This window comes from Pezoporus occidentalis, unplaced genomic scaffold (assembly GCF_034315485.1).
Source record: "Pezoporus occidentalis ecotype Australia unplaced genomic scaffold, CSIRO_AGI_Poc_V1 ctg279, whole genome shotgun sequence".
NCBI lineage: Eukaryota > Metazoa > Chordata > Aves > Psittaciformes > Psittacidae > Pezoporus > Pezoporus occidentalis.
This window is the reverse complement of record NW_026914708.1, coordinates 545,063-569,733: the sequence shown is the minus strand read 5'-3', so window position 1 is coordinate 569,733 and position 24,671 is coordinate 545,063. Positions and strand designations below refer to the sequence as shown.

Genomic DNA, 24,671 nt, shown 5'->3' with positions numbered 1-24,671 from the left:
AACCTAATGTCATGGTACAATTATGCTGTCAGTCAAAGAGATCTGAAGGTTCTGAATACTAAGTGTCAGGTCCTGCGCTTGGGCCACAACAGCCTCATGGAACCCTCCAGGCTTGGGGAAGAGTGGCTGGAAAGTTCTTCATGCAAAAGGACCTGGGGGTGCTGGTTGATGAAGCTGAACATGAGCAGCTTGTGTCCAGGCAGCCAGGAAGCCCCCAGCATCCTGGCCTGGATCAGCACCACTGCGGCAGCAGGGCCAGGGCAGGGATTGTGCCCCTGCACTGGGCACTGGTGAGGCTGCACCTCAAATCCTGAGTTCAGTTCTGGGCCCCTCACTCCAAAAGAGACATTGAGGTGCTGGAGTGGGGCCAGAGAAGGGCAGCGGAGCTGGTGCAGGGCCTGGAGCCCAAGTGTGATGGGGAAGGGCTGAGGGACCTGGGGGGTTCAGTCTGGAGAAGAGAAAGCTCAGGGGGGACCTGATTGCTGCCTACAACTGCCTGACAGGAGGATGGAGCCAGGAGGGGTCTGGGCTCTGCTCCTGGGGAGCAAGGGAGAGAGGAAACTGCCTCAGGCTGCCCCAGGAGTGGTTTAGATGAGATTAGGAATAATTTCTTCCTTGGGAGGGTTGTTGAGCATTGGAACAGGCTGCCCAAGGCAGTGGTGGAGTCACCATCCCTGGAGATACTTAAAAGATGTGTAGACGGGGTGTTTTTGGACATAGTGTAGTGGTGGTATGGACATGGTGTAGTGGTAAACTTGGCAGTGTTATGTTTATGGTTGGATTTGATGATCTTGAGGGTCTTTTCCAACTTAAGTGACTCTAAAATTCTATAAATTTAATGGGAGAATAATGTGTGTGAACTGTAATGTTTTGTATTTCTGCAGATGAGCGGCTGTTCCATACTGTGTCATGTGTCTCCAACAGTCTGGCCCTGGTGGTAGGAGGACGAACATCCCCATCGAGCACAGGCTTGGGAATGTTGTTGCTGAAGTTCCATGAAACCTGTAATGCCTTGGACCCAGGTGACATTACAGTGAAACTTATAAGTCTGCAGCCTGCTGCTGAGCCAGCTGCTTTGCGTTGGAGGCACAGCACAACTGAAGTGATGTTTAAAGGTAAAAAACATGGAAATGGCTGCAGGCATGCAGAAGTATATAAATTCCAGAATAAATGGGACAGTCCTGTTCAGAAAGTGAGGTCTAAAAGGCCAATTGTCAGGATACAGCCTTACTTTTTAGTCATGTAGTATAGGCTATGATGTTAATGTTTATGCATTGTATTCCCTTGTCTGAAACAGTATCTTTTTCTGAACATTTTGGAAAGAGTGCAATCTTGTTAATTCATCACCCCTTTAGAGAATCCAATTATGTAAAGATTTGTTCAGGTGGTGATTTTTTTTTTTATTTTTTCCCAGACTTAAAGAACTTAGGCTTCATTTGATTATATTTTTCTTATTGTATGTACCCAGGTCTTGTGCCTTTTCTTGTTTGTCAAGCCAGAAAGTATTTGTGAGAGGCTTTACCAAATCTGTCAAAAAGGAAAGGCTGAGCAGTCTCAGCTCTTTCCTGAACTGAGCATGTTAATTTATTCAACAATTGAACAGGATTTCAGTTATCGGTGCTATTAATACATGGATTAATACACAGATTTGTTACATAACCTACACGACAGATACCATGTGATAATGACACTTATTTATTCAGATCAGCCTTGCGGAGAAGGTCTTGGAGTGTTGGTTGATGAGAAACTTAACATAAACTGGCAGTGTGCGCTCACAGCCCAGAAACCCTCTGTTTTCCTTTAACCCTCACCAAATAATCTAAATCCATCCCTTTTCCTGCCTCTGGTTCCTCTCCTCAGCATCCTGTAATAAGTCTTATGCAAACACCAAGTGCTTTTCCCCTGCATCTTGTAATGTGTCTCATGCCCCTTTGAAGTTCCCCCCTCAAAGGTGCTCCAGAGAGTTGTTCCTATTCACTCATTTCAATAGGTCTCAGTGGGGCTGAGAGTTCTGGGACTGCCCTAGGAGGAGCCCAGGCAGATTGTCTCATTTTATAAGCATGTGATTGGGGTTCTCTAGCCTGCAGACCTGCTGCTGCCTCTCTGTGCTCCTCTTGGTCGTGAAGAAATAAGCCTATTATGGCTGGGCTGGGTGCAGAAATAGCTGAGGCAGGATATTATTTGGGTTCCCCAAACTTTTTTTGCCTCTGTGCTCCTCTGTGAGTGTAGGCAGGTGGGCTTTTTAGCATGTAACTGGCACTGCTAGAGTGAGGTTTTGTAATGAACAGATGCTTAAAGGAAAAGCAAAGCAAATGTTCAGAATTACTAGTAAAGGAACAAAAACCAGAATGGGGAATACTGTTCTGCCATTATGTAAATCATTGGATCGATGGTTTGGGTTGAAAGAGACCTTTATAGATCATAGAATCATAGAAAGGTTTGGGTTGGAAGGGACCTTGCAGCTCATCCAGTTCCAGACGCCTGCCACGGGCAGGGACACCTTCCACTGGAGCAGCTTGCTCCAAGCCCCTGTGTCCAACCTGGCCTTGAACACTGCCAGGGATGGGGGAGCCACAGCTTCTCTGGGCACCCTGTGCCAGCGCCTCAGCACCCTCACAGGGAAGAGCTTCTGCCTAGGAGCTTCTTTCAGTCTCTCCTTTTCTGGTTTAAAACCATTCTCCCCTGTTCTGTCACTACACATCCCAGTAAAAAAGTAGTCTCTTCTGTCTGTCTTATAACCCTCCTCTAAGTATTTAAAAACTACAGTAAGGTCCAGCTAAAGCCTTCCTTCTCCAGGTTAAACCATTTCAACTCTTTAAGAACTTTTCCATAGGAGAGGTGCTCCAGCCCTCTGACTTCCTGGTCTGCAAGTGCACGTTGCTGACTCATATCTCATTTATAGAATTATAGAATAGTTAGGTTTGGAAAGGACCTTAAGATCATCAAGTTCCAATCCCCCTGCCATCTACCAGTATCCCCAAGTCTTTCTCTTCATGGTTGCTCTCAACCCATTCATTCTCCAGTCTGTATTGATAGTGGGGATTGCCCCCAACTAGGTGCAGGATCTTGCACTTGGCCTTGTTGAGCTGCATGGGGGTCACATCGGCCCACTTTCCAAGCCTGCCAGTAGAAAAGAAATCAAAGAGGCTTTGAGATCTCTTCACACTTGAAATATGATTGTTGTGGTTTAAGCCCAGCGGGGAGCACGGAGCCATGCAGCCACTCTCTCACTCCCTGCCTTTTCCCCTCCTGGCTCCCAGAGGGGTGGGGATGAAAATAGAAAAAATGTATCTCCCACAGGTGTCTTATCCCACAGATAAGAACAGTCCAGTAATAAAGGTATGACACAAACTGCTGCTGCCACCAATAACAATAATGATAGGGGAAGTAACAAGGAGAGTGAATATAAAACTAAAAGGGGGAAAGGGAAAAAAAAAACAATAAATACAAGTGATGCCAAATACAATTGCTCAGCACCTGCTGACCAGTACCCAGCCCGACCCGAGCAGTGACCTGGGTTTTTGGGTGACCCCCCCAGTTTCTATACTGAGCATGATGTGCTGTGGTATGGAATACCTCTTTGGCTAGTTTGGGTCAGGTGTCCTGTCTCTGCTTTCTTCTGGCTTCCAGTGCTCCCCCTCACTGGCAGAGCATGAGATTGAAAAGTCCTTGGTCAGAGTAAACATTACTTAGCAACAACTAAAAGCATTGGTGTTATCAGCACTGTTCTCATGGTCATGCTAAAGTCAAAAACACAGCACTGCGCCAGCTACTAAGAAGGACAAAAATAACTGCTAGAGCTGAACCCAGGACACTATTCACCCCTTATTCCATACCATTCACATCATGATCCGATCCCACATTTTTCAATATACATAGAATCATAGAATTATAGAATAGTTAGGGTTAGAAAGGACCTTAAGATCATGTAGTTCTAACCCCCCTGCCATGATCAGGGACACCTCACACTAAACCATGTCGCCCAAGGCTCTGTCCAACTTGGCCTTGAACATCACCAGGGATGGAGCATTCACAGCTTCCATGGGCAACCCATTCCAGTGCCTCATCACCCTCACAGTAAAGAACTTCTTCCTTATATACAATCTAAACTTCCACTGTGTAAGTTTTAATCCATTACCCCTTGTCCTATAACTACAGTCCCTAATGAAGAGTCCATCTCCAGCATCCTTATAAACCCCCTTCAGATACTGGAAGGCTGCTCTGAGGTCTCCATGCAGCTTCTCTTCTCCGGGCTGAACAGCCCCAACTTTCTCAGGCTATCTCCATACAGGAGGTGCTCCAGTCCCCTGAGCATCCTCCTGACCAACTCTGGACTTGTTCCAACAGTTCCATGTCCTTTTTATGTTGAGGACACCAGAACTGCACACAATGCTCCAGGTGAGGTCTCACGAGAGCAGAGCACAGGGGCAGGATCACCTCCTTTGACCTGCTGGTCACGCTCCTTTGGATGCAGCCCAGGATACGGTTGCTTTCTGGGCTGTGAGTGCGCACTGCTGGCTCGTGTTCATGTTCTCATCGACCAACACCCCCAAGTCCTTCTACACAGAGCTGCTTTTCTCTCATGTTTTTATATATATATATATATATATACAGAGAGAGAGAGAGAGAGAGAGAGGGATACTTCCTTAGTCCATGGAGTAAGTTGCTAAATTCATCCAGTCCATGATACCAGGCTCCGTGTCTTGTAACAGCCTCTGGGGCAGGAGGGACGGTGTGTAGTGTTGCATTGTTGCCTGCTGTTGACACCTCCAAACTCTCAGGTCACTGCTGAGCTTGTCTGGTTTCATCAAAGTTCATTTTTTGTTGAGGTGATGACTATAGGGAAGTGAGGGTCGGTCAGTGGTGACCTGAGGACAGTTCTGCTGCTGCTGGCTTTTCCCATTACTTTATTCTCTGCTGATGATCATGACAGCACATATCTTCTTTTCAAAGCCCAGAGTGGTGGGGATGGGCATGTAGCTGATGGGCTATAAAAGTGTTACATAGCAGGCAACAGGATACAGTTGAGATCTCTGGCTGTTTTCCCAAAAAATTAAATCCCCTTGAGGTACACACTGGTCTTCCCCATGTTCCTGCATTACCCACCAAGTATATCTGGGTCCCTGAGCAAAAGCAATCCCACAAGTGAGTTTGCCTTTGCTTGAAGCAGGAATAATGCAAAACTGTCTTCCTCAGCAAACTCTTAATGTGCATCACAGGACCTTTATCTGCCCCCCTCCCCCATATATATGTATATATATATACTGTATGTAAAAGTTCTGACTGGGCTGGGCCAGCCCTGTTGGGGGATCACCTCATGTTGACCGACCAGGTGGCTTTTTGTAAATGTGTATCCCAATGTTTGAAAGTCCCACCACCCATTGCTCTCAGTGTAGTTTTTAACCATCCACTGTACCATTCCATTTTCCCAGAGGCAGGTGCATGGTAGGGGATGTGATATACCCACTCAATGCCATGCTCTTTGGCCCCCGTGTCTATAATGGTGCACTCCAGAAATGAGTCCCATGGTCTGATTCAGTTCTCTCTGGAGTGCTGTGTTGCCACAAAATCTGTTTCTCAGGGCCCAGGATAGTGTGGCACAGTGGCGTGGGGCACAGCATATGTTTCCAGCCATCCAGTGGTTGCTTCCCCCATGGTAAGCACATGGCACTTGCCTTGGCAGGTTGGTGGGAGTGTGATCTAGTCAATGTGCCAGGCCTCCCCATATTTGTACTTCAGCCATTGTCCTTTATACCAGAGAGGTTTTAACCGCTTGGCTTGCTTAATTGCAGCACATTTCACATTCATGAATAACCTGGGCGATAGTGTCCATTGTTAAGTCTGCCCCTCGATCACGAGCCCATCTGTGTGTTGCATCTCTGCCTTGATAGCCTGAGGTGTCATGGGGCCACGGGGCTAAGAACAGTCCACCCTAAGTCCATCTGAGCCACTTCAATCTTAGCAGCTTTATCCACTTGTTGGTTGTTCTGGTGTTCCTCGGTGGCCCGACTCTTGGGTACATGAGCACCTACATGATGTACCTTCACCACCAGGTTCTACACCCTGGCAGCAGTATCTTGTCACAGTGCAGCAGCCCAGATGGGTTTCCCTCTGTGTTGTGTGGTGACACCCCCACGGGGCATTTGCCACCATCCATGAGTCAGTGTAGAGATAAAGTACTGCCCACTTTTCTCGTTCAGCAATGTCCAGGGCCAGCTGGATGGCTTTCACCTCGGCAAGCTGACTCGATTCACCCTCTGCTTCAGCAGTTTCTGCAACTTGTTGCTGGGGACTCCATACAGCTGCCTTTCATCTCCCACGCTTTCCCACACCATGGCAGGAGCTATCAGTAAACAAGGCATACTGCTTTTCACTTTCTGATAGTTCCTTATGTGGTGGGGCCTCTTCAGCACGCATCACCTCCTCCTCTGGTGACATTCCAGACTCTTTGCTCTTGGGCCAGTCCATGATGAATTCTAGAATTCCTGCACAACTGGGATTTCCTGTTCTAGCTTGTTGTGTAATTAGTGCAGCCCACTTACTCCACGTAGCATCAGTTGCATGATTTATATTTTGTATACTGCATAATCCCCAGTGGTAAGTAGAATTGAAGCCTAGGGTTGTGATCTGTTCTGGAAGACACAGAAATGTCTTTGAAATAATTTATGGCTAAAGTTACTGATGCTTCATCACACCAGAAAGAAGTTTCAGAACTTCTTGTCTGAAGGATAGTATTTTAATTATGGAGCAGGATCCTTAGCTCTTTACCCAGGAGAAGTGCCTCAGAAGAGGCACTCTTCTGGTAGCAACTGACACATACTCACTAGTGCTGAATAGGTCTAGAATCAAGCCCTGCAGTGGCATGCTGAAGGTTTGTTTAGTAAGAGATACTGACTGTAAGGGGCAAAACCTTCAGCAGTTGTTAGCAGGTCAGTGATGGGACTTAGTGGAATTCAGGTGGTGAAAGCTGACCTTTCTTAAGCTGCTTCCTGCTCCACTGTTGAGAGGCAGGGAGCTACTGAAGGAAACACCAAGGGAATTGTTAAGCAGTTGTTACTCGAGTCTGGAGCATAGTTTGAATTTGTGGAGTGGAGTTTAATTAGCACCATAGTGGAGTTGAGGGTTCAGCCTTCCAGTTAACATTTTATATCAAAGAAACAAATTCTAAATGGTCAAATAAAATTTTCTAAATAATTCATTGGGTTTTGTCTTTTATAGTATCTTCTTATTTTTGTCTTGATTTTGCTTTGTAGTTAAAGTGACCACGCTTGTGTTATTTGCACAGCCTGTTACAAAGAAGTGAGCTGACAGGGTATAGTGCAGTAAACACACATCCTTGACATTTACCCAAAGTACTTGTGCACCTTTTGTACCTCCTTTTTGAGGCTTCTCCAGATTAACTCCTACACCCTTAAATTATCATCATCTTTTTGTATGAACAACTCTTGTTGTCTTAGGAGGTTTTATCTGTTTTTCCTGGGATAAATAGATTTCATTGTGTTGCTGTGGTTTCTGTACTTCAGATTTTCTAGTTCCATTAGTTCTACAGGTGTAATCTTTCTACTGCTTAATTTTTCTTCCTTAAATCTTTTTGGTGTATTAAAAAATACGGTTTCTCCTTCTGGTGTTGAGACTACAGCGTGTAATTCCCATTCAGACTTTAAACGTTCAGAAACTACATAATATAAGTGGATGATGGGGGTCTTTTGAATGACCACAGACATGAAGGATACAGCTTCTTAGTAAAAATATTTAGTCTCCATGTCTTATAAAAGATGTAGATGCAAGAGTAATTCCTGTATTCATGAACTGATGTCTTGCATTTACTGCTAAAATCTGGAAATGTTCATCAGGTTGCAGGATGTCTCAATATAAATAGTGTCTTAAACCTCTGCCTGCCAGCATTAATTTCTGGCTTTGGTCAGCTTCCCCTCTATGCCTTCTTTTGTGACATGACAGATTCTAACTTCTCTTTTCACCTGGTTGTCTTTTTCTGTAGGCAAGAAGTACCTCTTTGTGTATGGTGGCCGCTCTGCTCTGGAGCCTGTGCTGGGGGACTGGTATTTCTTGCACACTCAAGACCTTTCCTGCACTGGGGTAAGAACTTAAGGAGGCCTGAGAAGTAGAAATAGCCTTCGCTTTGTAGGTGTGTGCTGCTGTGTTGCGAGGCCAACTAAATTACAGAGATATTGCCATATTGAAGAGGATGACATTGGCAGTACTGACACACTCCATTGTGGTTAGAATCAGAGCTAACTTCTGAACACCTTGGCATTTATTGGAATATAGTCTTCACAGAATACTTGAGGTTGGAAAGGACATTTGGAGATCATCTAGTACAGCACCCTTACTTAGAGCAGTTCTAACTAGAGCAGGTTGCTCATGATATTGTCCAGTTGGGTTTTGATGATCTCCAAAGATGGAGCCTTCACAACCTCTTGGGCAACCTATCAGGGCCTAATAGGAAAATGTGAGGGGTTTTTATGCTTAAGTGGGGCTTTTTTTTGTATATCAGTTTGTGCCCATTGCCTCTTGCCCTGACTCTGGGCACTACTGAGCACATTCTGTCTGTCTTTTTTCATCTCTCCCAGTTGGCATTTACACATGTTGATAAGATTTCCCTGTGAGCCTCCTCGGTCACTGAGGCAGGCAGCTCACTCAGTTGCTGAACAATCTGCAGTGGATGCTCCAGCATGCAGGGAGGTTCCTGAACTGCAGAAACCTCAGGGGAGCAGCCACAACCAAGCTTCTCACGCCTGTAAAAGAACCCCTTGGGGAGCACTGTGACCAGGGTAGGCAGATGGGGCACAGCGCAGCTCTGCCAAGCAGAACCTGGTGATTTAAGGCATAGAGGAAAGTTGTGACAAGTTCCTGCAGCAGGTGCATTTCCTCTATGACTGCCTCACCTTCCCAGGTGCCCTTGTACAACAGGTACGAGGTTCTGGAAGTGGAACCAGATGATGAGGGAGATGGTCCATCTAACTTGGAGGTGTTGCCAAGGTTAAGTTGGCCTGTGCCCTGCATCAAACCACTTCCATTAAGAAAAAAAGGTATTATTTTCATAGGAGATTCTCTTCTGAGTGGAACAGAAGGCCTAACACTCTGACCAGACCCACTTCCTTAGGGAAATCTGCTGCCTCCATGGGGCATTTGTCAAAGATGTTACAAGAAAACCTCCTACCCTGGTATGACCCTTGGATTATTATCCATTATTGCTTTTTCATGTAGGCAGCAATGAAATTTTTATAAGATTCCAAAGGCTATCAAAAGATAGTACAGGTCCTTAGGACGACTGGTTAAGGGTTCAGGAGCACAGGTTATATTTTCCTCCACCCTTCCAGTTACACAGAATGATGAGGGAAGAAATGGGAAGACCCAGTAAATCAATACCTGGCTCCAAGCCTGGTGTCACTGGCAGAATGTGAGGTTTTTTGATCTCAGGTCAGTCTGCATGACGCCAGGCTGCTGGCAACACGTGGAGTGCACCTTTCTCAAGGGGGAAAAGGGGGTTCTGCACAGGAGTTAGCAGGGTTTATTGGAAGAGCTTTAAATTAGATTTGAAGGGATAAAAGAGTATAAAATGAGGTTCAGTAGTGATAAGCCCCAGGACAGCACATCAGTGGTTGAGGGACAGCATTTGGGCAAGGCCTTTCACTCCACTCCATGATGTGCTGAGTACACTGGAGCACATTTGAAATTTCTTTATGCTAATGTTTGCATGAGGAGTAAACAAGAGGGGCTGGAATCTTTGGCCTAGTCCCAGAGCAAGACATCATGGAGCAAGAAACCTTGTGGAACAAGTCCTGTGACTGATGTCTCATGGTGGATCGTTTTAGGCTCTACAGGAGGGATAGGCAGGGCAAGTGAGGCTGGAGGGGTGGCTCTGTGTGTAAAGGAGGAGTTGGATTGTGTGGTGTGATGCTTGCAGTTGGCAATGACACAGTTGGGAGCCTCTGTGTAAGGATTAAAGGAAAAGCCAATAAAGCAGATGATGTGGGAGTCTACTATCAGCCACCCAGGCAGGACAATAATAGTGATGAATTACTCTGTTAGGAGCTAAGGGATATCTATAGATCAGCTGCACTTGTCCTTATGGGTGATTTTAACTTCCTAGATGACAACTGGGAACCTCATGCAGGAAATTCCTGAAGCATGTTGAAGATAACTTCTTGGTGCAGGTACTAAAGGAGCCAGCTAGGAAAGGTGCCCTCCCAGATCTGTTGTTTGTAAACAGTGAAGGACTCATGGGCATAGTGGTGATTGGTGGTTGTCTTAGTCACAGTGACTATGTGAAGTAGTTGAGTTTCAAATTGTTGGTGATAGGACAACTGCCAGCAAAACTTTGACACAGGATACAGGAACTTTGTGCTGCTGAAGGAACTAGTTAGGAAGGTGCCCTGGGAATCTGCTTTTGAAAGCACTGATGACCATGAATGCTGGTCAGTTTTTAAGAGCACAGGAGCAGTCAATTCCAAAGTGTCAGAAGTCAAGCAAGTGGAGCAGAAGGCCAGCTTGGCTGAGCAGGAATCTTCTGAAACTACAGGTGGAATGTGTATTGAAAGCAAGGACAGGTGACACAGGGGACTACAGGGATGCTGTTTACCACTGTGGGGAGAAGTTTTGTGTGGCCAAGCTTGATGAGAGTTCAAGCTGGCCAGCACTGTGAAGGACAACAAAACAGCAAAAAAAGAGAGAGAAGCTAGTTTAAAAGCAAAAGGAGGATCAGAGATAACATGAAGATGTTACTTGATGAGGTCGGGCACCTCACAAGTAGGGTCATAGAAAAAGTGCAGACTTTAATGACTTCTTTGCCTCTGTGTCTGACACAGATGGTATGTCTCTCACAATATGTCCCTTTGTTAGGGACCGTAGTGATAGGCCAAGGGGTAATGAATTAAAACTTAAACAGGGGAAGTTTAGATTGGATATAAGGAAGAAATTCTTTACTGTAAGGGTGGTGAGGCACTGGAATGGGTTGCCCAGGGAAGTTGTGAATGCTTCGTCCCTAGCAGTGTTCAAGGCCAGGCTGGACAGAGCCTTGGGTGCCATGGTTTAGTGAGAGCTGCCCCTGCCCATGGCAGGGGGTTTGGAACTGGATGATCTTAAGGTCCTTTCTAACCCTAACTATTCTATGATTCTAATATCCTAAACACAGTGTCCAGCACACAGCTAAACAAGTACATAGTATGATGAGTGAATAATTGGCTAATGGGTCAGGCTCAAAGAGTTACAGTAAATGGGGTTACATCAGGTTGCTCATCTGTGGTGTTCATGGGGCTCAATTATAGGGCCAGGGCTCTTTAATGTCTCTATAAATGATCTGGATGCAGGAATTGAATGTACATTAAGTATATTTGCTTGTGATACTAAATTAGGAGGAGCTGTGGATTCCCTTGAGAGGCCTTACAGAGAGATCTGGGTAGACCAGAGAGCTGGGCAGTCACCAACCATATGAAGTTCAACAAGAGCAAGTGCTGGATTCTGTTCCTAGGATGGAATAATCCTGGTTGTATGCACAGACTGGGAGACAAGAGACTGGAGAGCAGCCCTGCAGAAAGAGATGTGGGGATCTGAGTTGATGGCAAGTTGAACATGAGTCACCAGTGTGCTCTGGTAGCCAAAAGGGCTGACCATGTCCTGGGGTGCATTGTGCGCAGCATCACTGGCCAATTGAGGGAGGCAATTGTGGCACTGTACTGCACTGTGGTCCCCACAGTGTGGCCCCATCTTGGGTGCTGTGCACAGTTTTGGGTGCCTCAGTACAAAAAGGGCATTAGAGTGTGTCCAGATGAAGGCAGTCGAGATGGTAAAGGGTCTCAGGGGCAAGATTTATGAGGGGTGGCTGAGGTAACTTGATTTGTTCAGCCTGGAGAACAGAAGGCTGAAGGGTGCCTTCATCACAGTCTACAACTTGTTTACAGGGAGCAGCAGAGGGGGAACTGCTCTTCTCCTTTCTCTGTGACCAGCAACAGTGCATGAAGGAATGAAGTTGTGTCAGGGGAAGTTCGGATCCAACATCAGGAAAAGGCTTTTCACTGAGAGGGAGGGTGGGTGGTCACTGGAACAGTTTCCCAGGGGAATGGTCATGGTACTGAGCCTGTCAGAGTTCAAGAAGCATCTGGACGATGCTTTTAGTTACATGGTTCAATTTTAGGTAGTCCTGCAAGGAGCATGGAATTAGACTCAATGATCCCTTGCAGGGTAGTGTGAAATTATTTGGAAATCAGACTTTGAGAATATTAGAATTCACTCTATGGAAATGGTGGTGTCTCACAGGATCAGTCCTGGGGTCCAGTTATTAATGACAAGAATGATGATGTCAGCTGCCTATATTATATAGGCAGAGTAGCTCAATAGTACATTAGTGGACAAGATGAAAATTCAAAATTACTTTGACATGCAAGAAATACTTGTGGAGAAAACAAACTGCAGTTTATTAAAGATAGACTGAATTTTAAATATAGTGCGTAGCACAATTATATGGTGAGACATGCATAGTTACAGGAGATAATAGAATCATGGAAGGGTTTGGGTTGAAGGGACCTTAGAGCTCCTCCAGCTCCAACCCCTGCCTTGGGCAGGGACACCTTCCACTAGAGCAGCTTGCTCCAAGCCCCTGTGTCCAACCTGGCCTTGAACACTGCCAGGGATGGGGCAGCCACAGCTTCTCTGGGCACCCTGTGCCAGTGCCTCAGCACCCTCCCAGGGAAGAGCTTCTGCCTAAGAGCTCATCTCAGTCTCCCCTCTGGCAGTTTTAAAGTCATTCTCCTTTGTCCCACCACTAGTTGCTCTTACAAAAAGTCCTCTCCAGCTTTCTTATAGCTTCCCTTTAGGTACTGGACCACAAGCTAAACATGAATAAGCAATAATCATGCTGTTGTGGAATGCCTAAACTGTGTGTTCAGGTGTGTAACCAGGAATGTTATCTGTAAGACATGAGTTAGTCCTTTCTATTCTTTTCAATGCATTTATTCTCAGTGGGACCCTTGTTAAATACTCAATGCAGGTTCCTGAAAAAAAGAGGTGTCTGGGATGCAAATACAGTTCCATAATGGTATTCAGTGAGATTAACCAACTGCATACCTTGCAGTGGAAGATTATGAGGGACTTGCAACTGTTGAGTGTGGAGAAGAGTCAGGATACAAATAAATCTTCAGCTATGTAAAATATAGCTGCAGAGAGGACAAACAAGTTGTTCTGAAATTTTACTTTGAGTAGTACAGGGAATCTATAGAGAGGGCAACTGGACACTAAGAAAAGCTGTTGTGAAGTGCTGCAACAGACTGCCTAAAGAGGAGAGAAATTCTTGTCATGACAGACTTATTTAAGCTATTAAATAACCATGTGTTCAGATGATAATAAATAGAGTTGGGTTTGCTTTAGGAGAAAGGGATGAACCAGATGACCTGAAATTTTCTCAACAGCTTGCTTGCTATGAAATTCCTTTACACCCCTTGTCTTACACAGTTTCCTTTCGTGCTTGCATATTAGTGCTTGCATATTAGTGTTGCAGTTGAGCATTTTATCTTGCTCTGGTTTGAGCCACTGGTCACCTGCTTTGCTGGTCACTGCATTAGTCCATGTGTTGGGAAACTTGTGGTTCTCAGGTGTCTGTCTTGAACAGAAAGCAGCATACAAGAATGCAGAGAAAGATGCCTCTAATAAATGTGCAGAAATAAAGCCCTTGTTGTGGTTTAAGCCCAGCCCATAACTCAGAACCACACACCTGCTCACTCACTCCTACCCTTCTTCTCCTCCACCCCCTGCCCCCCCCCCCAGCTCCCAGAGGAATGGGGTGGAGAATAGAAAGAATGTTACTCCCATGGGTTATACCCACTAAGGTATAACACAAACCACTACTGCTACCACCAATAATAATGATAGGGGAAATAACAATGGGAGAGAATATAAAACTAAAAGGGGGAAAAGGAAAAGAAAACAACAAACGCAAGTGATGCCAAATACAATTGCTCAGCACCTGCCAACCAATACCCAGCCTGACCCAAGCAGTGATCTGGGCCTCCTGGGTGACTCCCCCCAGTTTCTATACTGGGTATGATGTGCTGTGGGATGGAATACCCCTTTGGCTAGTTTGGGTCAGGTGTCCTGTCTCTGCTTTCTCGTGGCTTCCAGTGCCCCCCCTCACTGGCAGAGCATGAGATTGAAAAGTCCTTGATTGGAGTAAACATTATGCAGCAGCAACTAAAAACACCAGTGTGTCATCAGCATTGTTCTCATGCTAAAGTCGAAATGCAGCACTGCACCAGCTACTAAGAAGGAGAAAAATAACTGCTAGAGCTAAACCAGGACATCCTTCTAAAGGGTATGATATTAAATATGAATGATATTAAATAAACTGGGGGCCAGAGAAAACTGGAGATAGTGAAAATGGAAACACTTCTGCTTAGCAGTCCCTAGAGAAAGATGTGTAGGTTAGTGTTTTTCTGGTTGTTTCCTGTCACACTTTGTTCTCCTCCAGCAACTGTTCTATCCTGTGGCAGGAAAGAATGTTAATCCCACAGGACATGCAAACGGAAGAGATCGTTTAAGAGCCTAGACACGAAGAAGGCGCTTAGGCTGGCAAACTTCAGCCTTGGACTTGTTTTCCTAGATTCCTGTGGAGGGTCCAATACCAGAAAGCCGTCACTCTCACTCTGCCTGTAGCTGGAAAGGAGGTGTGGTAATTGCAGGAGGTCTGGGAGCAGCTGAGCAGCCATTAGGTTCAGTTTTCTTTCTGAGGGAGCTTGAACATGGCTTTCAATGGCAGACAGTAGAGACACACCCCCCTCTCATACCAAGGTAAGCAGAAGGCTTTCAGTAGTGGATCTTTGGTCTGTCTCTGTCTCTGTTACTAATGGAGTTCAATCTCATTTCAAACTCACAGGTATTCACATACTGCACATGTGCATGATGGAAAACTTCTGCTTGTTGGTGGAGTGTGGTTTCACTCATCCTCTGTGCCAGGCATCACTGTCATTGACTTAATGAGCGGTCTGTGCTTGGACTGTATGATTAATGTGGTAAGTACTGCAATTTTTTTTTTAGGGTAAACAGTGTCTGGTGAAGGAATGTGGTAACTTCAAGGCTATTCCCTGAAATGGAGTCAGAAATGCAAAGTAAGCAGATTCATGAGTGGAATAGATATTCCCTGTTTGACACAGAATCTGATTTTGAAGTGCTTTTACCTGCTCAGAGAGCATAATAACGTTAAGAGAGTGTGAGTGTGCGGAAGACTGGAGGGCATGGGGCAGCTCTATTCCAGACAAGGGCACGGAGCTGCTCTATTCCGGGCAAGGGGAGCAGAGCTGAGATGGGCACAAGCACAGTAATTTCAAGATGTCTGTAGAAGAAGAGAACATATTAGACCAGAGCCTGAGTTAGCTGTGTGCTGTAGGTGCTGCCAGAAATACAAGAAGAAAACAGCGTGGAAGTACTGGAAACTCTACTTATTAAACATAAGAAAACTAGTGTAAGGGTGATTGAGCACTGAACAGGTTGCTGAGAGAGGCTGTGGTGTCTCCATCATTGGAGATACTCAAAACCTGACTGGGCAAGGTACAGAGCAACCTACTGTAGTTGAGCCTGCTTTAAACAGGCGTGGTTGGACTAGATGTTACTCAAGAAATCCCTTCCAGCCTCAACTACTCTGTGCTTCTCTTCTGTGATTGAGCCTTGGGTGACATGGTTTAGTGTGAGGTGTCCCTGCCCATGGCAGGGGGGGTGGAGCTGGATGATCTTGAGATCTTTTCCAAGCCTAACTATTCTATGATTCTGTGATTCAGTGAAGAACAATCATAAGGTGATTTTGGCATACTCTGGGCAAAACAGCCTAAATCCACGAGTAGTCCTCATCTGTGGTAATACTGCCTGGAGTACAAGGAAGGCATAGAACTGGGACAGTTCCAGAGGAAGCCACAGACATGATCAGAGGCTTGGAACACCTCCTGTGAGGACAGGCTGAGAGAGAGTTGGGGTTGTTCAGCCTGAAGAAAAGGCTCTGGCAAGACCTTATTGCAGCCTTTCAATACTTAAAGGTGGCTTATAAGAAAGATGGGGACAGACTTAGAATCATAGAATAGTTAGAGTTGGAAATGACCTTAAGATCATCTAGTTCCAACCCCCCCTGCCATGGGCAGGGACACCACACACTAAACCATATCACCCAAGGCCTCGTCTAACCTGGTCTTGAACACTGCCAGGGATGGAGCATTCACAACCTCCCTGGGCAACCCATCCCAGTGCCTCAGCACCCTAACAAGAAAGAATTTCCTCCTTATATCCAATCTAAAGTTCCCCTGTTTCAGTTTGAACCTGTTACCCCTTGTCCTGTCACTACAGTCCCTAATGAAGAGTCCCTCCCCAGCATCCCTACAGCCCCCTTCAGATACTGGAAAGCTGCTCTGAGGTCTCCATGCAGCCTTCTCTTCTCCAAGCTGAACAGCCCCAACTTCTTCGTAGGGCCTGTATCAATAAGACAATAAGACAGTGGTTTTAAACTAAAATAGGGTAGATTCAGACTAGATATAAGGAAGAAACATTTTACAGTGAGGGTGGTGAAACAGTGAAACAGGTTTCCCAGTGAGGTTGTAGATGCCCCATCCCTGAACACATTCAGGGTTGGACAGGGCTCTGAGCAACCTGATCTGGTTGAAGATATCCCTGCTTGTAGCAGGGGGGGTTGGACTAGATGATCTGTAAAGGTCCCTTCCAACCCAACCCCAAACTCATTATTCTGTGAGAAAGCTTCAGTTGTTTGACAAGTTTTTATTTATCTTTTACATAAAGAAACAAATTTCTTTAGATACTTGTACATACGGATCCTGTCCTTGGTGAAACTGGGATTTGTGACTGGTCTGGTTTGTATCATAGGCAGTATGTGTGCATCTGGCTGACCTTGCAGCATTTTCCTGAGGGCATAAAGCATGAAGTATGCTTAAATGTAGTTTATTTTTTTTTTCTTGCTGTCTATAGCAGCAGTTAGAAGTGGCCCAGGATCCTTCGGCTAAATAGACTTCTGTTGCTGGATAGCAGCGAGGACGGTTAAAGTAGTAATAAAGTTGTATCTAAAAAAACAGAACCATTTACATGGCATACGTGGATGCAGGTGGATGGATTGGGAGCTGCCTTTGCTTATGAGCTGGTTTTTTTTACTTAGGTGAAACTCTGTAGGCTTTTGAACCTCCCAGTACTGAGCTAAAATATTGATAGTACTGTACAGTGTATGTGGATTGGTCCTAAGTTTTGAAAGACTGGAATTACCCAGTGCTGCACAGAAAATCACTGACATTATTAGTATTAGTGTTTGATACATGCACTAGAAAGTGATAGCACCAAATCCATTGACTCACAGCTTTCTCTCTGCTTGAAAAAGCCATGGAACAGTTAATGTGAACAGATAAGTCTGTCTTAACCTTTCTCCAAGAATCTAGATGAGGATACCCTTATAAAATTTGCATTCTGTCTTGAGCATTCTACAAAGGAAGCCTCTATAACATATCCTCTTCAGACTCTAGTGGCCCCAATGATAGTTGAATTGTCAACACAGGAGTTTTGTTACTGCTGCAGTCTGTTATCTGCAACAAGTGTCTTTCCAAGGTTCACTTTCCTGAGCTTTCAAATATTGGAGGTCATCATGAAAGAGCATCTCTTCAGATTATCAGATAAACAGGTTATAAATCAGATGTTTCTTGTACTGCAGATGTATCAGTGTATGTTTTAGGCTGTCTCCTTTGTGGTGAAGAGGGCATGATTGTTCATTGCTTCTTCTGATGTAAGAACTAGGAGACATCAAAAGAAGCTGGTTGGCAATACTCTTCAAAAGAGTGCTTCATATGACACATAGGTAAGCTCTGGAGCTCCTTGCCACAGGATATGAATGCCGAAGGTTTACACAGATTCAGAAAGCAATGGGCTATGTTCCTGAAAGGAAAATCATTAAGGGTTCAGGGTTACAAAGACATTGTCATTAACAATCTGTTGTGCTATAAGCCAAGCCTGCAACCCAGAACCACGCAGCCGCTCACTCACTCCCCTCCTTCCTCCCCCTGCTCCCAGAGGGATGGGGAAGAGAATTGAAAGAATGTAACTCCCACGGGTTGAGATAAGGACAGTCCAGTAACTAAGGTATAACACAAACCACTGCTGCTACCACCAATAATAATAATTATAAGGGAAATAACAAGGGAAGAGAATACAACTGCTCACCACCCGCTGACCGATACCCAACCCGACCCGAGCAGTGATCTAGCCCTTCTGGGTAGCTGCCCTCAGTTTCTATACTGGGCATGACGTGCTGTGGTATGGAATACCTCTTTGGCTAGTTTGGGTTAGGTGTCCTGTCTCTGCTTCCTCGTGACTTCCCCTCCTCCTTGGCAGAGCATGAGACCCAGAAAGTCCTTGGTCAGAGTAAACATTACTGAGCAACAGCTAAAACCATCAGTGTCATCAGCGCTGTTCCCAGGCTGAAAGTCAAAACCACAGCACTGCACCAGCTACTAAGAAAGAGAAAAATGACTGCTACTGCTGAACCCAGGACACAATCAGTGAACTGCAAGTTGTTGAGTGGAATATACTAGAGGAGCGTATTGTGATTTCCTTGGTCATGTGTTCTCTAGCTATTTATTTTTTTCACATTTGTGTGTGGTATAGTGGACTAAATGGGACCCACTTTGATTGTTCTTAACTTCCTAATGAAGGTATGATATGAAATAACCTCTACAGCATTGTATGAAGTACACGTGTTGAAGTCTTGTATGTTCAAAACCTTTTTTTAGGAGCATCTGGAGTGGCCATTAATGCTACATAATCATAGTACTGTCTTTCTGCCAAATGAGGAGGAGTTGTTGATTATTGGTGGTGGGGGGAACTGCTTCTCCTTTGGGACACACCTGAACCCAGAGCCTGTCTCATTGAGCCTCAGCAACATCCTGACAAACACTGACAGGGACCAGACAGGACTGAACCCTGCTGCTGCATCGTGGTGAGAGATCTATTCACTTGTAGGTCCAAGAGCAGCAAAATATTTCCACAAGGGTTTTGTATCCAGAATGCATTTGTAAAAGTGTGGGCTTAGGGGGGACAGTTATGACAAGGGGTTTCATACGTCTGTCTTGGTTTTGTACTGCTCTTTATTTTGCTGTAAATAAAGTATCTCAAAGGTAGCTCTGTGGTGATAGCAGTAAAGGTGAAGTGAGGAGCAATGCTGTGTTCAAAAGGGACGACTGCACAGTGCTGTGCAGTGGAGGTACAGGAGGTACAGCGAAGTCACTGAGTCACAAAGCCCTTGGAAATGTTCAATCATAACCAAATAAGTGAAAGGAAGTGTAGCATGTGTCATACCTGAAAGTTTCAAAAGCTCATGTCCAGTCTAGATATAACAAACTCCTGCTCCTCTGGTTTCTTGTTGCCAGGACTCTGCTAGCTGCAGCCCTTGCTTGTTTCCTGGAAGGGTCACAGCATACCAGTGCAAGAGGGGCAGGGGGATGCTGCATAAAATCATTACTTGGTCTCATTGTTAACATTTGAACTTTCCTACATCTGGAAAGCTGCCATGGTGAGGACACTGTGCATGGAACACAATTTGAGCACAGTGTTAAAACTAGGATGATCTTGAGAAGGCACATACACTTTTGCCTGTGTTTTATGCAAGATGACCAGATTAGCTCAGGGACGTTTTTATGTTGGGGAAAGCCCTGTGGAAGATGACTAGAGGGAGACTCCTTGGAGCATGAACTAGAAAATGAGAAAGGGAGATCTCTAAAGTTATTGCAGTACCAAACTCAGTTGAGACTGCTGATTGGGGTCACATCTGTAGGCACCCAGAAATCCTACTGCCTTCTGAATTCTTCAATGAGAAGAGGATAAACCTGTGAAATTAAGAGGGTGGAATAACCTCAGTGGCTCTTCATGCCATGGGGCAGTGCGTGGGTCACTCTGGAGTCACTGTGGGTTGTTATGAGGATCTGTGGGTCACCATGGTGTCTATATGGGTCACTATGGAGGGCCCATAGGTTGCTGTGGAGTCTCTGTGGGTTCCTATGGTGTGTTAGTTGCTGTGCATCTCTGTGGGATGCCTGTAGGGTCTATGGGGCTCTATGAGTTTCTCTGGGTGGCTATGGGACATGTAATTAAAAAATGTTACTAAAAGAAAACAAAAAACAAATCTGAAGAAAAAAACAGGAAATAAAGCTGAATAAAACTTCATAAAGTCAATAAAAAGCAAATAAAATGATTATTACAAAGTAAATAAAAGTGAATAAGCCTGAATGAATCTCAGATAAAAGTGAATGGAAGTTCAAAAAAAAAATCTGTAAAAAAGTCCATTGGTGTTGGAGTACTTATGGGGCACAGAGGGATAGTGGGGGCTCTATGGGGTGCCCATGGTGGTTGCTGCTGCTGCTGCTGTCACCCCAATCCTGGTGATGTCATGACACCATAAGTCAATAAAAGCCATGGGGCGCATTTTGAGCATCTATAGGGAACTGTGGGGCAGTCTCTGGGTCACTGTGTGGTGTTTATAGGTCTCTGTAGGTCGCTATGGTGTGTCCATGGTTCATCAGGAGTCCCTCTGCGACCCTATGGGATGTGTATAGAAAGACTATGAGGCTGTGGGGGATGTACAGGGGTCTGTGGGGCTCTTGGAGGTGTCCGTGGGTTGCTCTGGGTCACTTTGGGATATTTGAAGAAAAAAAAATAAATTACTAACAGAGACTAAATCAAATGTGGAGAAAACTGAATAAAAAGGGAATAAAAAGTGCATTAAAGTGATTAAAAAGTGAATAAAAATACATAAAAATGAACAAGCCTGAATGAAACTCAAATAAAAATGAATGAAAGACGCGCCCGGGTCCCGTCGGTCGGCTCCGCCCCCTTCGGGAGGCTTCGGCTGCGCTTGGCACCCTTCTTCTCCTCTCGGGTCCCTTCGGGCGGCTTCGTCCCTTTTGGGCGGCTTCGGCTCCCCTCGGGCAACAGCCGGTATTTCCTCACTTTTGCCTTAGAAAGTACTGGGAACGAGGGAATTACATCACGTTTACGTCACGAAGCAATGGAAAGTGGGAATTACATCACTTTTACCGCATAAAGCAGTGGGAAGGCGGGGGGAGGGAAAGGGCGGTGCCATCTTGGGATCTTCCTTCTTCCTCCCCGTGGTAACTGCCGCACCGCGCCTGCGCCGCCGCCATTTTTCGTTCCAAGATGGCGCTGGCGAGCGTGGTGCGGGCAGAGGATCCGCTCCTGTTCCGTTCCCTCCTTCCGGGCCCCCCGGCATCGCCGCACCCCTCCTCCGGTAGCAGCTGCCGCTGCTGCCCGGGCTCGCCATCCACCTCCTGCACGGCACCACCACCCTGGCCTTCGAGGTACGGATATCTGGGGAGGGGGTGGGCGCGGTGTGGTGCCACTCGCTACTCCATCCTGTGTCTGGAGCTCGGTACTGCAGCCCGGGCTCCGCGCATTACCCATGGCGCTCCCTTTGTCCCCGCTGCTGTTCCCGGAAGTGCCTGTGCCACGTGGTGGCTGCTGGCTCCCGGTTTGCAGTGGCCTCCGGTCCACTTTCGCATACGGATGGGCTCGTGGGGTGCTTGTGGCCGCAGCCCGGTGCTCGTGTACCGGTTCTGGTCCATTCGCTGCCGCCTTCTCCGTCCCCGACTGCCGCCATCGCCCCCTCACACCGAGGGACACCGCTGATTGGCCGCCGGTCTCTAGGCGAGAAAGCGTCCCCTCAGCTGCGCGCTGTAGCTAAGGGAGAGGCGGGCAGGGATTGGACGACGCTGACCCTCCGTCTCCATGTCCCACCCTCGCTGTGAGGGGAGCGGCGCGCTGATTGGCTTTGAGCGGCCGAGGTGATAAAGGGGGCGGTGTAGGGCGGGAGCCATTTCTTCGGCGCAGTGGCACTGACGGAGGTAACGCCGGCCTCGGCAGAGAGGGGCGGTGACGGGTGAGGTATTAAAAGGGGCGGCGGGGAGGTGGTAAGGACGGCGGTGGCAGGAGTGGCGCGGGATTTCGGGGAGGCGGAGGCCAGAGCGGCAGCAGCACATGCGGCAGGATGAGCAGGGGCGGTGCCGGCGCGGAGGGAGGAGGCGATGCAGCGGAGGAAGAGGCGGTGGCAGCGGGCGAGGTAGTAAGACAGAGGCGGGGGGGGGGGGCGTGTTCAGCGACGCCGGCCAGAGCTGCAGTAGCAGGCGCAGCAAGGGCAGTGGGCGGTTCCAACGGCAGCGGCGAAGGTTGGGCGAAGGCGACCGGAGCGGCGGCAGCGGGAGACGGAGGAATGGTGTCGGGCGCCTGGGGTGCTTGTGGCCGCAGCCCGGTGTTCTCGCACCAGTTCTGGTCCCCCCACCTTCTCCTCCTTCGTCCCCGACTGCCGCCATCGCCCCCTCACACCGAGGGACACCGCTGATTGGCCGCCAGTCTCTAGGCGGGAAAGCGTCCTCTCAGGTGCGCGCTGTAGCTAAGGGAGAGGCGGGCAGGGATTGGACGACGCTGACCCTCCGTCTCCATGTCCCACCCTCGCTGTGAGGGGAGCGGCGCGGTGATTGGCTGGGAGGCGGGAGCGGGCGAGGTGGGGGAGGAGAGGGAGCCATTTTTTGGGCGGCAGTGGCAGTGATGCAGGGAGCGGCGGCCTCGGCAGCAGAGGCGGTGACGGGCGAGGTAGTAAAAGGGGCGGCGGTGGGGAGGCAGCGGTGGCGGGAGCGGCGCGGGGTCGTTTCGGGGAGGTGTAGGCAGAGGCGGCAGGAGCGGCAAGGGCAGGGGCGGTGCTGGCGGCAGGAGCGGCGGGGGAGGGCCTGTGCAGCGGCGGGGGGGGCGGTGACGGCGGCAGTGGGCGAGGTACTAAAAGCTGCGGGAGGGGGTTGGGGGGGGAGGCTGGGTTTAGCGGCGGCGGCTGTAGGAGCGGCTGGGGGGCAGAGACTAAGGGACTTACGGTTCATCAGTGCATTTAATTAAATTTGACTTACTTTATATACGACTGTATACATTTCTGTGAGTTTTAGTCGTGGTTTTGAGCCTTTTGTTCACTTTTATTCCCTTACTCAGTTTTTTATTGAGTTGTATTCACTTAATACTGACTTTTAGCCACTTTTAATTTTTTTCTCTTTATTCACTTTCTACTCGCTCTTTAGTCACATTTTTCAGGTTTTGGTTTTTTGTTTTCCAGTTTTTAATCACTTCTGTTTGCATTTGTTTACTTTTTATTGAGGCATAATCAGTTTTGCTCACTTCTACTCAGTTTTTTGTTCTGTTCTATTTACTTTTAATCACTTTTTATTCTGCTTTATTGGGAAATCATGGTTTTGATAACAGCTCGTGAGGCAGAGTGAAGTGTAAAGGTTTATTTGAATAAAGGGAGATTTTCACCAGATACAGCTGGTTCAGGTTTTTCCATTTGCATACAGTATTCATCTTCTTGATATCTTCCCTGCCTGCAAAGTACCTTCTCCTTTGCCTCAGATCCTGTGAGCCATTCTTCTCTTCAGAAGTGACAGTTCCATGAGACAGGCGAGATTTTAGAGACCAGTTGAGCAGTCTGGACATCCATAAATCCATGGGTCCAGATGGGATGCACCCGCAGGTGCTGAGGGAACTGGCGGAAGTCATTGCTAGACCACTCTTCATCTTTACCAAGTCTTGGGAAACGGGAGAGGTGCCTGAGGACTGGAGGAAAGCAAATGTCACACCAGTCTTCAAAAAGGGCAAGAAGGAGGACCTGGGTAACTATAGACCGGTCAGCCTCACCTCCATCCCTGGGAAAGTGATGGAACACCTTATCCTTGGTGCCATCTTAAAGCATATCAAGGATAAGAGGGTTATGGGGGGCAGTCAACATGGCTTCACCAAGGGGAAATCATGTTTGACCAATCTCTTAGCCTTTTATGAGGAAATAACACGGTGGATGGATGATGGCAGAGCGGTGGATGTGGTCTACCTTGACTTCAGCAAAGCATTTGACAGTCTCCCACAGCATCCTCACAGCTAAATTGAGGAAGTGTTGACTGGATGATCAGGTAGTGAGGTGGACTGCGAACTGGCTGAAGGAGAGAAGCCAGAGAGTTGTAGTCTATGGGGCTGAGTCTAGTTGGAGGCCTGTAACTAGTGGAGTGCCTCAAGGGTCAGTACTGGGACCGGTATTATTTAATATATTCATCAATGATTTAGATGAGGGAATTGAGTGTACTGTCAGCAAGTTTGCTGATGACACTAAGCTGGGAGGAGTGGCTGACACGCCAGAAGGCTGTGCTGCCATCCAGCGAGACCTGGACAGGCTGGAGAGTTGGGCAGGGAATAACTTGATGAAATATAACAAGGGGAAGTGTAGAGTCCTGCATCTGGGCAGGAACAACCCCAGGTTCCAGTATAGGTTGGGGAACGACCTGTTAGAGAGCAGTGTAGGGGAGAGGGACCTGGGGGTCCTAGTGGACGACAGGATGACCATGAGCCAACACTGTGCCCTTGTGGCTAAGAAGGCCAATGGCATCCTGGGGTGTATTAGAAGGGGGGTGGTTAGTAGGTCGAGAGAGGTTCTCCTTCCCCTCTACTCTGCCCTGGTGAGACCGCATCTGGAATATTGTGTCCAGTTCTGGGCCCCTCAGTTCAAGAAGGACAGGGAGCTGCTGGAGAGAGTCCAGCGAAGGGCAACAAAGATGATTAGGGGAGTGGAGCATCTCCCTTATGAGGAAAGACTG

At 47.1% G+C, this 24,671-nt stretch overlaps 1 protein-coding gene across 6 annotated transcripts in view; it reads left to right on the top strand.

The window, feature by feature from the left end:
- The window catches only part of LCMT2 (leucine carboxyl methyltransferase 2), a 29,119-nt gene extending 9,959 nt beyond the window's left edge, over positions 1-19,160 (top strand). For 2 of the 6 annotated variants that reach the window (XM_062625239.1, XM_062625235.1), the window contains 5 exons: positions 885-1,115; positions 8,000-8,097; positions 14,612-14,799; positions 14,885-15,020; positions 17,423-18,264. In XM_062625239.1, coding sequence (XP_062481223.1) covers positions 885-1,115; positions 8,000-8,097; positions 14,612-14,799; positions 14,885-15,020; positions 17,423-17,719 — 950 coding nt within the window. In that variant the 3' untranslated portion in view covers positions 17,720-18,264. Of the gene's footprint in view, positions 1-884; positions 1,116-7,999; positions 8,098-14,611; positions 14,800-14,884; positions 15,021-17,422; positions 18,266-18,375; positions 18,746-18,773 lie in introns of those variants that run through there. The other 4 variants (XR_009966052.1, XM_062625236.1, XM_062625237.1 and 1 more) reach the window with 4 other exon arrangements.
- The last annotated feature ends 5,511 nt before the right edge of the window (positions 19,161-24,671 follow it).